Raw genomic sequence first — 13,027 nt, 5'->3', positions numbered from 1 at the left:
AATTTAGAAATAATATTTCTATACAGGATCCGCCTTTCCGAGGATCTTTCATTGGATCCTCTCGTCCCAGAGACCACAGACCAGCTGGTCCTGTAGGGAATCCTTGAGGGCAGGGAATTTGCAGTGCTGGGCAATGTGGCACAGTGCCATGATGAACTCCGATATGGATTCGGTGGCGGTCTGGTTCCGTGAGTGAAATGCATGGCGGGCTGTGATGACCGATGGCTTTGGGGAGAAGTGTTCCTTGAGTCAGTCGATGATCACCCGGTAATCGGTGTCCTTGAGCTCTGCTGGAGCAAGGAACGAGCGGGCAATCTCATATGTCAGATGACCACTTATGCGAAAGAATGTGGCGCGCTTCATCTTGGCTGTCCGGATGCCGGAGGATTTTAGGAAGAAGTTGAACCGGCCCATGTAGGACTCCCAGTTCTCTGTGGTGGCGTCGAATGCATTGAAAGATCCAGGAACGGCAGCCATCGTCACCTGTGTGGTGCGGTGCACGGGGTCCTATGACTCGGTGCACGATGCGTTACTTGTTGGAGCCGGCTTGCTCATCTGGATCCCACCTTCATCGCCAGTGAAATGTACTGGGTTCAGACACATTGACTGATCAGCTCATAGTTTATTAAGTGATTCAGCAGTGAGGACAAAAGACAAAGACCCCTGGCCGAAGCCAGGTTTTATGCCCAAAGAAAGTCACATCCCAAACACACCCCACTCCCTGTGATAGGCTATTTACACCAGGTTACCTTTCCAGGTAACCCTATTGGGTTATATTAGGATCCAAGCATTCCTACTGGTGCACTCCTAGGATCCTAGCCTGCTTTTGTTATGGATCTCAAGCTCAATACATTACACAAACAATATATTTAGTATCCCATAGTGTATGCTGTCATAATATAGGCTTAATACACAAGCTGCTTTCAGCTGGATGTCTGAACCAATCTTTTCAGTTTTCATACTTAAAAATACTTCCTTTATGTATAGAGACATATATTTGTCTATTTTTCTGTACTATATAATAATTACAGATCCTGGGGTAGGACAAACAATGAACCTAAAGAAATCCCAAAGAAATCAGTGGTCTGACCATATACTTACCAAAATTAAGGTGAAAGACCAGAAACTGCTTGTAAACTGTGCTTTGCGAAATATGAAAGCAACTATATACAGCAACAAGACAATTGATGCGCCATAGCTAAGCAGAAATACCACCTGTTAGAAAGAAGGTCACATTTAAGCTTATTGTTAGATAAAAGTGGCAAATATATGCAGTGCTTACCATTAACAATTGTATTTACATCAGTACTATTCAAATTGTATAACTTCTGAATGCTGTATTAAATAACATGAATGCTGCAATAGTGAATACAGGGACCACCAGGCAACTAATTACATACATAAATACTCGGCTTCCTGCACTTAAAGGGAGCCGGAAGGCCTGGCACCCCCGATCTGTGCTTGGAGATCGGGCACACAAGGAAATGCCAGCTCCCTGCACTTAAATGGAGCCCCTTTAAGTGCAGGGAGCTCGTGTTTCCCCACGTGCCTGATCTCTGCTTGGAGATCGGGTGTGCGAGCCCTTTCCCGCTGGTCCATCTTCGCCCCCAGTGGGGGACTTCGGGGACATTGCTGGAAGGGGCCGGGCATCCCCGACGTTATGACGTAACATTGGAGATGTCAGCCCCCCTGCCCAATAGATCTCTGAGTGGCAATGCTGCTCGGAGTTCAGGTGCACAGGGGCCTTTCCCGCCGGCTTCCTGCACTTAAAGGGAGCCGGAAGGCCTGGCACCCCCGATCTGTGCTTGGAGATCGGGCACACAAGGAAATGCCAGCTCCCTGCACTTAAATGGAGCCCCTTTAAGTGCAGGGAGCTCGTGTTTCCCCGCTCCCTGCACTTAAAGGGAGCCCCTTTAAGTACAGGGAGTCAGAGGCCCCTGCCCGCCTGATCTCCAAGCAGAGATCGGGCGTGTGGCCTCAGCCACCCCTCTCCCTCCTCTCTGTCAAGAGAGAAGGGAGAGGGGTGGCTGCAGGTGTTGAGGCTTGGAGGCTGGGCTTCCCCTGCCAGCCAGATGGCCAGCGGGTGGGTAGAACCCCCCCCCAAAAGTGGGAGACCCCTGCCAAACCAGGGGGGGGATTTGGTAACCGTATGACAATTTTAAGTCCCGGGGGGGGGGGAACCCTCACATGCAGTGTGCCATACATCTTCCCAGCAAGAAAGTGAATTAAAGCACAAGTGACATGTGCCCCTATATTGAAGGCAAGTTCAAGCAGTAAGATAACTTCCTCCTTACAAGAATCCAACTTTATGGGATTATTTTCCAAATTTGTTTTAGCCATGTTTTCATTTTATTTTGAGGTCTAATTTGTTATTATAAAGTCTAGGGTTAATGTTTATTTCTGGATTTCATTGTTTGATTCTTTACATATATTTTATATATTATACTGTACAATCTGGGGTCCAGGAGGAATGCCAAGGGAGAGAGAATTTGGAAATCCCCCCCGAACCCCTCTCTAGGCTTCTTTAAACGGGTTGATTTATTCACACATACACACACAAGCACACAAACATTTTCCTTTAACATTCCATCCCTTCTGGAGCAGGCTTAGTTGTCATCTGGCTGGTTTGGGGGGGGGGGGGTTTTTAATTTTTTTTTAATAAAATATTTTAAGACAAGGTGTTCAAATATTTTCCAAATCATTTCTAAAATATATATATATGGTATCAGATTGATGTAATTTCTGTGCACTGAGGACAAGCCAGTCCTAGGTTACAAACTGAACTCTCCAATGCAAGAACAAGATGCATTTCTTCCTTTAGGAGGTGCTATTGTCAGAAGAAAATAAAAAGGTTTCAGTTTTGTTTTTGCATGTGGGAATTATTTCAAAATTCTGTTTGAAATAACTGTTTGGATACACTATATTTTTAATATGCTAGTTGTGATAATTTCATGCCAAGTAAAAATGTCCATAGTCATATTTTATGTTCCTAAAGTAACAGAATGACTTTCAATCTAGAAAAGACAAAAGAAATGCTAATGTAGCATTTTTTTTCAATTTTTCTGAAAATTTACGTTTCCCCCCGGGAAAAAATTGGAAAAAAACCCGGGTTTTTTCCCGAGCTTCAACATTTCCGGAAATTTTACATCTCTAGGTGTTTCACAAAGTCATATTTTTCTGCATACCTGGGCAGTTCCCCAAATATGTAGAGAACCCTGTCCTTACTATAGGTGACCCTCTTTTTGCAAATCTTGTCATCTGCATTTTGGAGGCACTAAAGCTATCTTGAATTTGAAAGATATTGGATACAGATGTTGGATATTGGATACATTTATGCCTGCTTTGGCCCTTCCTGTCACCATTATGGGATCATCTGGGAACCAGGGAAGGTCTCATTCATGTGATAGCTTCCAAGGTCTCAGAACTGGCCACAGTCTTCATGACACAAACTGGATTGTTTTAATTTACTAGATGAATCCTCAGGGCACGGATTGAAACATATTGGATCCAGATAGAACCTGCTGAAAATTTTCATGGGAGACATTCTAAATCCCATAGCCCATTCCATGAAGCTGGAATTCAAAATTCTACACAAGATTTCTTGATTTTTCTAGAACTTGGTAGTAACCATAACAGTAAACAGTTTGGTTGTACAATTAGCTGTGAAGTATATATTAATGTCCTGCCAACCTAGCAGTTCGAAAGCAAGAAATTGCAAGTAGATAAATAGGATTGAAACATATTGGATCCAGATAGAACCTGCTGAAAATTTTCATGGGAGACATTCTAAATCCCATAGCCCATTCCATGAAGCTGGAATTCAAAATTCTACACAAGATTACTTGAGTTTTCTAGAACTTGGTAGTAACCATAACAGTAAACAGTTTGGTTGTACAATTAGCTGTGAAGTATATATTAATGAAGCACTGGCCAACTTGCATTCATTAGTCAACAACTAAATCACCATATGATTCTAAGTAGCTCCAGTTGATAATTTTAATTCAAAATTAAGTGTTTAAAAATACTGTCATGATCACTTTTTAAAATGATGTAAATAATCAAACTTACAAAGCAAAAAATAATGGTTTTCTTATATATGCTATCACTGATTACAAGATGAAGCCACTGTGTTCCAAACATTAAAAAGAGTATAATCCAATGCAGCGGAATGTCCACTAAAGCTTGTCCGCACCAATATGCTGAAGGAAAGAGTCCTGAGACTCGTAGCTGGGAGTGAATTTTTAACTAGAAAAAGTAATTACAAAATATTTGTTATAATCTTCAATAAAAAAAACTTTATTTGTTTAAATATGAGTCAAGTTGCAAGAGTTAAACAAAACACTAGTATCTAGTTCTATCAAATGCACAATAACTTCCCAGATCTATTTTTCTTACTGTTGTAGACCTTCTAAATATTCATACAGGGATCTTTTGCTTTCATTTTCACTTTTCTCAGTAGCAGAGCAAGCACATTTTGCTTTCATTTTCACTTTTCTCAGTAGCAGAACAAGCGCAGTTTAGAACCTCCAGAAGCCAGAGAGGTGGATACAGGGGAAAGTGAGATGCCTGCTACAAGTCCTTGCAGATTCCCCACTAGGCAATTGGGCCTGGCAGCCAGCACAGCACAACTGGGCCATAGTATTCCCAAGTTGCATCTGCCAGGGGAGAGAAAGCTGAAAACACAGTGGCAGATAAAGGTAAGTTGGGAAAGAGAGAAGGAAGCAGGAAAAGGGAAGAGGCTATGGGGGCTTTCAGGGAAACGAAAGAAGAAATAATGGGGGAGGGCGAAATGAGATTCCCCTTGGAAGTCTTTGCTAGGGTTGTCATTCCCCAGCTCTGGGCCCAAATAGCAATGTTGCCGCACAACATCCCTGACGCACAAACATTACATGGAAGTGATGTCATCGTGCCAGGGACATCAAGTAGTGACACTCTGGTTTTGGGGCAAAACTTTATGGTTCGATCCTGATTATACCACAGTTTTGCCCAAAAACCAGAGCATCGCCCTGACGTCAACGATGCAATGATGTCACTTCTGGGTGACATAAGTGCATTGGGGATGTCCCCGCCCACTCCCAGAAGGCCTCCCAGATCCCCCCACTGTCAAGACAAAGGGACCTGGCAACCCTAGTCCTTGCAGTTCTTGTGTTTGTTAATATATTGAATTCTCAACATGGCCAGATCTGAAGCTACTTAAATCCAGAGAGTGGAGCTGTGAACAGAAAAGACAGATCTTTTTACAAACCTGGAAAACACCCCAGGTTAGTAGGAAAATCTGGGGGGAAAAATCTGGAAACAATAAAAATACATTGGGATGCTTAACCCTCCCCAATTAACAGAATCACACCTTTAGGTCTAAGAAATAGATGCCCTCAGTGGCTGTTGCTGGACAACCACAACAGTATTGCTAGCCTTCAAGCCTTGGTTTCTGGGGTTGTTTTGGCCTTTGGGGGAGGGCTCACTCAGGCCAGACCCACCAACAACTTGATAACTTACCCAGGACTGGCTGCTTGCTACCAAAAAGTAAATTGAAACAAAAAAAGGACTGATTAAATTAGATTAAAGGATTGAGGCAAGGATGCCTCTTAACTAAAGTTGCCAGGTCTGATTATCATGCTGGCAGGGGAGGGACTTTCCAGGAGTGGGGGCAGAGTGCCATGATGTGTTGTCATCATACGGAAGTGACATCATGCTATGGTAAGATGTTCCTCAACATAGAGTTTTACCCTAAAAAACCAGTGTGTCAAAAATGTAATTATGTCACCTCCAAATCATTTTAAATTTAGCCAAAGTTTTGGAGGAGGTCTGTTGGTTTAAATTAAGAGTGAGTCTGGCTAGCACTTGTACTGTTAACCATGCAAGCCCTTTTTTAGGCTTGGCAGTGCCTTTCCTCTCCTGTGGAATGCATTCTATTTGGGCTTCAGTTGGTGTGTTTTTAAATAGCTTCCAAGCATCCTCAAGATATTTTACTGTCTTGTGTTTCCCCTTCAGCTTCCTTTTTACTATTTCCCTCATTTTTTCAAAGTTCCTTCTTTTGAAATTAAATGTTACAGTTTTAGACTTTAGGGGTAACTTTCCTTTGACCTGAATGCCGAACTTAATAGTGTTGTGGTCACTGTTCCCAGCTGGTATAACAACCTCTATACAGGGCAAGAAATTTATATATTTGAACTGGCAAGAACAGATATTAGATATTTGTGTACCTTGTTTATATCTCATTTATCTTGGACTCCTCACCAAAAGTTGACATACAATATGGTCAGATTAAGTGCAGGAGCACTTTGAAATTTCTTTTATTCTAAATTTCTTTTATTCCTGGTTTTTCCCTTATTTTATGTAGTGGTTTTCCCCTTATTTTATGTAGTGCCCCTATTTGAATGAACTCTGCTAGTGAGACCCTGGACTGACCTCTCACCCAGTTTCTTCAGCAGCTGGTGAACACCCCCTATTGCATTTCAGGCATTTCCCTCTGAGTGGAATTTGGCTAGAAAACATTAGAAGCCAGAGCCTGGCTTTCTGCATCCAATCTAACACTCTAGCAGGTTTTCAATGAAAAATGGTATAATGGGACTAGACTCCTTTAGATCCTCTGGATGAAACTTCACACCTGGGTCTGGCCCAGCAGCCAGCACCATGCACCTGGGCCATAGTTTTTCCAGGTAGAAGCTGCAAGAGGGAGGGAAGGAAGAAAAGCTGAAGACTGGGGGACAGATAGAGGTAGGTTGGCTGGTGGGTTGGAAGGAGAATGAAGCAGGAAAAAGGGATAATACATAAGGGCTTTCATTGAAGGGAAAGAATAAACAGTGGGGGAGGGGAAAATGAGATGCCCACCCAAGTTCCTTCCCTGCTTGTTACATTTAGTTCTGGACAATGGCCTTAGAGTGCAGATCAAAAAATCTGCACAATGGGACTATATACAGAGAACAGGGATTTTTCTGCAAACCTTCATCAAAGTTGCAGCTGATGCTAGGACTGCTGCTGTAAACAAAGCTTAGGTAAACTTTCATATGATGTTGACAACCCTTTCTCAATTAAAATCACAACGATGGCCATTGCAAATAAATATTTCATGCACATTGCCCAGTAATATCTGTACTTAGGTATTTTACCTTGTAGTCATGAACGCTGTTCATTGCAAAGTGTGGGGCAAAAGCAGGAAATAAAACAATAATTCCCAAAAAGTTTGCTTCAGCAAAGTAAAGCCACAGATCAGTGACTCTAGGCTGGAAAAGGAATCAGAAAAACAGTTTATCAAGAAACCTACCAGGTTTATAATAAGTATTGTCATGTTTAGTAGATTTAGAAACTGTGAACAAAAATTAACGATGGCAATTAACTGGTGGTCTAGAGGCAAGTCAATAGTAACTGAGCAGAACTTTGAGCCAGGAAGTGAGTGGGCCATGGGCAGGCAAATCTGAGTGCAAGACGGCATGATGTGCCTGAACGACAAGTGGCTCCGACTGAGCAACCAGGCCAGAGTTCCAACTGTCCTGCAGGTTCCTAGTGTCACCTTTCCTCCTGCTTATTAATATTTAGCATTATACTCTACATACAGTGATAGCATTGAAATTCTACAGAGCCATCTAGCGACTCCCTTTTCTAGCAAGCTCCCATGAAAGCACAGAGTGAGGTCTCTGGGTTCACGACTGCTCCTCTGGCGCCCCTGCCAACACGTCTTCCCTGAGGCCATTTCCCACTAATTTTGCAGGGGAAATCTGAGCAGCAGGGGACTGTTTAAGCAGCCCTCACCTCAGCCATTTGATTCTACCCTGAAAATATCCCTCCCACATTACAAAAGAAATATGGAGTTTGGAGCGTGCTATTTCCCACATGATATGCATTTTTACCCTTACACATACAAAAGTACTGAATGCAAAAAAATATGTATTTGGCTATAATTATTCAGGATTCGTTTATATAGTGAAGCTGGATTCTTCTAAGACCTCTCCCCACTGAGTGTCACCAATGCTCCAGCTAGTAGCAGGTTGTGAGTACCTCCTTAAGGTGCCACAATAGTGGTTTTTTGAAGAATGTACAGGGGCTGCGGTGGCTCAAGTGGTTAAGATGCTGAACTGCAGACCAGGTCGGTAGTTCAGCAGTTTGAGACCCGAGTGCCACATGACGGAGTGAGCTCCCGTCTCTGGCCCCAGTTCCTGCCAACCTAGCAGTTCGAAAGCAAAAAATTGCAAGTAGATAAATAGGTACCGCTACGGTGGGAAGGTAACAGCGTTCTGTGCGTCTCAGCATCTAGTCATGCAGGCCACATGACCATGGAAATGTCTTTGCACACTGCTGGCTCTTTGGCTTGGAAACAGAGATGAGCACCGCATCCCTAGAGTCGGATTCGACTGGTTTTCAAGCAAGGGAAACCTTTACCTTTACCCTAAAGAATGAACAGTGCAATCTCAAGCACAGTTAAAGGTAAAGATTCCCTTGCTCGAAAGCCAGTCGAGTCCAACTCTAGGGTTGCGGTGCTCATCTCCGTTTCAAAGCCGAAGAGCCAGCGCTGTCTGAAGATGTTTCCGTGGTCATGTGGCCGGCATGACTAAACACCAAGGCTCACGGAACGCTGTTACCTTCCCACCGAAGTGGTAACTATTTATCTACTTGCAATTTCTTGCTTTCGAACTGCTAGGTTGTAGAACAAGCACAGTCACACCCTTCTAAATTCACTGAAGTCAGTGGGTATAGAAGAATGTAACTCTGCTTAGGACTCCATTGTTAATTAGGGCCAAAATGCCTATTATTCAGGAGGTCCATGATCACATCTCCTAACTTCTTTATTCCAATACCAGGGATATTTTTGGAGCATGGCAGGAGGAAGGAAATTCTTAACTGTCCCTTCATGCCAGTTTTCTGATCAAAACTGTACCACCTGTAGGTTGTTTGCCACATGGGGTGAAAAAAAAAGGATGGTGGTAATGCTTAGCAGAAGGCACACAACCCTTCTCCTCCATAATAGGGCATGAGGCTTACAGGAAGTGAAAGAGAAGGACTTCTGACAGAAAGGAGGAGGACCATAATATGGACATTTATTACAGCTACACCAATCACTACTGGGGTTCCTAAGAGAGTGAACAATGCAAGCTCATGTACTGTTTCCTCAGAAAACAATGGAATGTCTAATCAGAATAATTGATCCAGAATCCTTTGAAGCAGTACATATAACAATTCTGGCATTGTTAAAACAGTGGATTACTCCACATTGTAATGTACATCTACGATTGTATTTTAATCCTAAAAATGTCCCCCACCCAGAAAACACACAGACACAAGTGACACATCTTGAGGTCCAGTTGAAATACTTACATAATAAAATACATGATTCCAGATTCGAATATGGGAAGTAGAATTAAACATTTGCAAAAGTGCATTGCTGATGATGTTGACAAGCACTGGAAAGCAGTTGTTTACTTCCATATGACACATAAGAGTGAACCTGTATTTCTGAAGGAAAGAGACATTGGGTAAGGAAAATAGAAATTCACCACTCATATTTTAGTGATGAAGAATCCATGAACACGTGAACTTCTGTAATTTGCCTTGAGTCTCAGTGAGAAAGGCAGTAAATGAAGTAAATGAAGTAAATAGATTTATACAATCCTCCTGACACAGATTTAGACACACAGATTTAGGCATAGATGCAAATCGTCATGAGACTCAAGCTATGTGTTCCTTTTGCCTGGCTCTTAAATGGCTGCCTTTATCTAAATGTCAGCTAATAAGAATTTGAAAAGCATATTAGAGAACAGCTGTGGAACAGCGGTAATTAGTCATAAAATATACTTGCTTTAAAGTTCAAAGCATTAGGAATCAAATTCTATTATTGTGTTGTTAAAACACCAATGTGTATAAAAACCACATTAAAAATAACCAGCTCTTTAAATTACTGTGCCGTTTGAAAAGGAAGGATATATGGAAAGGCATTTCAAGCATCCATCCCACAACTGAGCATCTCAAGGAAGCCATATAATTAGGGATAGCCAAATAACCCCCACCCCCCAGCTTCAATCACCCTTGGGCTGCCAAATGTGAGCATCACTTGTGAATGCTTAAAAAATAATTTTTCTTTGAGAAGTCTACTTTGGCCTGCTTTTTCTATTAATATGCATTCTCATAATATCATGTACCTGAGGAGCTAAGAAGAGAAGATAGTGCATTGATAAAGAAACATGGTACATTTTTTTCCCTTCAACTGGTGAGACTAATGATTTTATATTGATTTTAACTTCAGAGTAATAATTTCAGAGCACACTGGGCTATTGCAAACCAGGAATAGTCTTATTGTAAGTCTATTATGTTCAAACTTCTGTGACATCCCTGGGGCTTTTTTCTGGGGGAATGCGCTGGTGTTTTCCCCTTATTTTATGTAGTGCCCCTATTTGAATGAACTCTGCTAGTGAGACCCTGGACTGACCTCTCACCCAGTTTCTTCAGCAGCTGGTGAACACCCCCTATTGCATTTCAGGCATTTCCCTCTGAGTGGAATTTGGCTAGAAAACATTAGAAGCCAGAGCCTGGCTTTCTGCATCCAATCTAACACTCTATCAGGTTTTCAGTGAAAACTGGTATAATGGGACTGGACTCCTTTAGATCCTCTGGATGAAGCTTCTTGATGAAATGTTGCTGGTCTTTGGCATAACACCTGATCTGATGCAAAACTATGGCATACACAAGATTCTTGCCTTAATTAAGAAGCTCATTATGAATCTTGGTTATATTTGAGTACTATGTTCAGGGCACATCAGGTCTTCTCCTCTCAATATTTTGGTATTCTCCCTCTAAAAACTCTTCTGTCATATGCATATTTAACTATCCCTTGCTATGTGAGGGCTTTTTGTCTGACTAGGTTTAATGCTAATCCTTCCCAGGAGCACCAGGGTAGATTTTTTAATATTCTATATTCTGACCATCTTTGTCCTTGCCCTTTGAAAGAATCGACACCTCCTTTTATATTCGTTTTGAGTGTCTAATCTTGGAGGATCTTAGAGCATCTTTTACTACTCCTCTTCTAGCTTGCCGTTCTGAACTTTCAGATGTTTTGTATTTTGTTATTTTGTGATAAGGACAGTAAAATTACTTTAGCCGTTACCAGTTTTTTACAGCCCTTTAATGCTTCAAGTCATAGCTATTTCTGTCGTTTAAAAGAATTGTCTCATTGAGCTTTGAGGAGAGAAAGGAAAGGAAAGGGTTTTAAGAACCTCCCTGAGCTATCACAGCAAGTGTGATGTAATGTTTAGACTAGGATCTAGGAGATCTCAGTCTGAATCCCCATTCTACCGTGGAAGTTTGCTGGGTAATCTTGGGCCAACCACACACTCTCAGCCAGAACTACCTAATGGAGTTGTTGTGAAGATAAAATGGAGGAGAGGAGAATGATGTGGACTGCTTTGGGTCCCCATTGTGGAGAAAAGCAGAGTATAAATGAAATGAATATATAATAAATACAGCTGAAGATGGGGGGGGGCAGATAAAAGGTTGCCTGGCAGGTGGTGGCAAGGAGAGAAGGAAGTAGGGGGTGGTGGGACTATGGGGGTTTCCAGGAGGGGATACAGGGGAATACAAAGTACCCCAGAAGGCCTCGTGGGTTCTCCACTGCACTCCTGGGACTGGCCTAGCAGCCAGCAGCACATACCTGGACATGGCCCATCAGCTGGGACTTCACACCTGGGCCCAGTCTGGCAACTGGAACTGTGCACCTGGGTATGGGGGCTGGCACCATGTACCTGGCCCAGTGGCCAGCACTGCTGACCTGGCCTGGCAGCTAGCAATGCACACCTGGGCCTGGCCCAGCAGCCAGCACCATGCACCTGGGCCATAGTTTTTCCAGGTAGAAGCTGCAAGAGGGAGGGAAGGAAGAAAAGCTGAAGACTGGGGGACAGATAGAGGTAGGTTGGCTGGTGGGTTGGAAGGAGAATGAAGCAGGAAAAAGGGATAATACATAAGGGCTTTCATTGAAGGGAAAGAATAAACAGTGGGGGAGGGGAAAATGAGATGCCCACCCGAGTCCCTTCCCTGCTTATTATATTTAGTTCTGGACAATGGCCTTAGAGTGCAGATCAAAAAATCTGCACAATGGGACTATATACAGAGAACAGGGATTTTTCTGCAAACCTTCATCAAAGTTGCAGCTGATGCTAGGACTGCTGCTGTAAACACAGGTTAGGTAAACTTTCGAATGATGTTGACAACCCTTTCTCAATTAAAATCACAATGATGGCCATTGCAAATAAATATTTCATGCACATTGCCCAGTAATATCTGTACTTAGGTATTTTACCTTGTAGTCATGAACGCTGTTCATTGCAAAGTGTGGGGCAAAAGCAGGAAATAAAACAATAATTCCCAAAAAGTTTGCTTCAGCAAAGTAAAGCCACAGATCAGTGACTCTAGGCTGGAAAAGGAATCAGAAAAACAGTTTATCAAGAAACCTACCAGGTTTATAATAAGTATTGTCATGTTTAGTAGATTTAGAAACTGTGAACAAAAATTAACGATGGCAATTAACTGGTGGTCTAGAGGCAAGTCAATAGTAACTGAGCAGAACTTTGAGCCAGGAAGTGAGTGGGCCATGGGCAGGCAAATCTGAGTGCAAGACGGCATGATGTGCCTGAACGACAAGTGGCTCCGACTGAGCAACCAGGCCAGAGTTCCAACTGTCCTGCAGGTTCCTAGTGTCACCTTTCCTCCTGCTTATTAATATTTAGCATTATACTCTACATACAGTGATAGCATTGAAATTCTACAGAGCCATCTAGCGACTCCCTTTTCTAGCAAGCTCCCGTGACAGCACAGAGTCAGGTCTCTGGGTTCACGACTGCTCCTCTGGCGCCCCTGCCAACACGTCTTCCCTGAGGCCATTTCCCACTAATTTTGCAGGGGAAATCTGAGCAGCAGGGGACTGTTTAAGCAGCCCTCACCTCAGCCATTTGATTCTACCCTGAAAATATCCCTCCCACATTACAAAAGAAATATGGAGTTTGGAGCGTGCTATTTCCCACATGATATGCATTTTTACCCTTACACA

At 42.7% G+C, this 13,027-nt stretch overlaps 1 protein-coding gene across 1 annotated transcript in view; it reads right to left on the bottom strand.

Moving 5' to 3' along the window:
* Positions 1–852: 852 nt before the first annotated feature.
* LOC107120212 (ATP-binding cassette sub-family A member 9-like) overlaps positions 853–13,027 on the bottom strand; it is a 29,111-nt gene continuing 16,936 nt past the window's right edge. The window contains exons 7-12 of the mRNA XM_015422857.1: positions 12,281–12,394; positions 9,310–9,447; positions 7,110–7,223; positions 4,069–4,245; positions 1,102–1,215; positions 853–975 (exon numbers count right to left, since the gene is read on the bottom strand). Coding sequence (XP_015278343.1) covers positions 853–975; positions 1,102–1,215; positions 4,069–4,245; positions 7,110–7,223; positions 9,310–9,447; positions 12,281–12,394 — 780 coding nt within the window. The remainder of the gene's footprint in view (positions 976–1,101; positions 1,216–4,068; positions 4,246–7,109; positions 7,224–9,309; positions 9,448–12,280; positions 12,395–13,027) is intronic.

The sequence above is a fragment of the Gekko japonicus genome, unplaced genomic scaffold, assembly GCF_001447785.1.
Source record: "Gekko japonicus isolate JY-2015 unplaced genomic scaffold, Gekko_japonicus_V1.1 scaffold6374, whole genome shotgun sequence".
Lineage (NCBI taxonomy): Eukaryota > Metazoa > Chordata > Lepidosauria > Squamata > Gekkonidae > Gekko > Gekko japonicus.
Note: the sequence above shows the minus strand (reverse complement) of the source record. Positions and strands in the feature narration are given on the sequence as shown.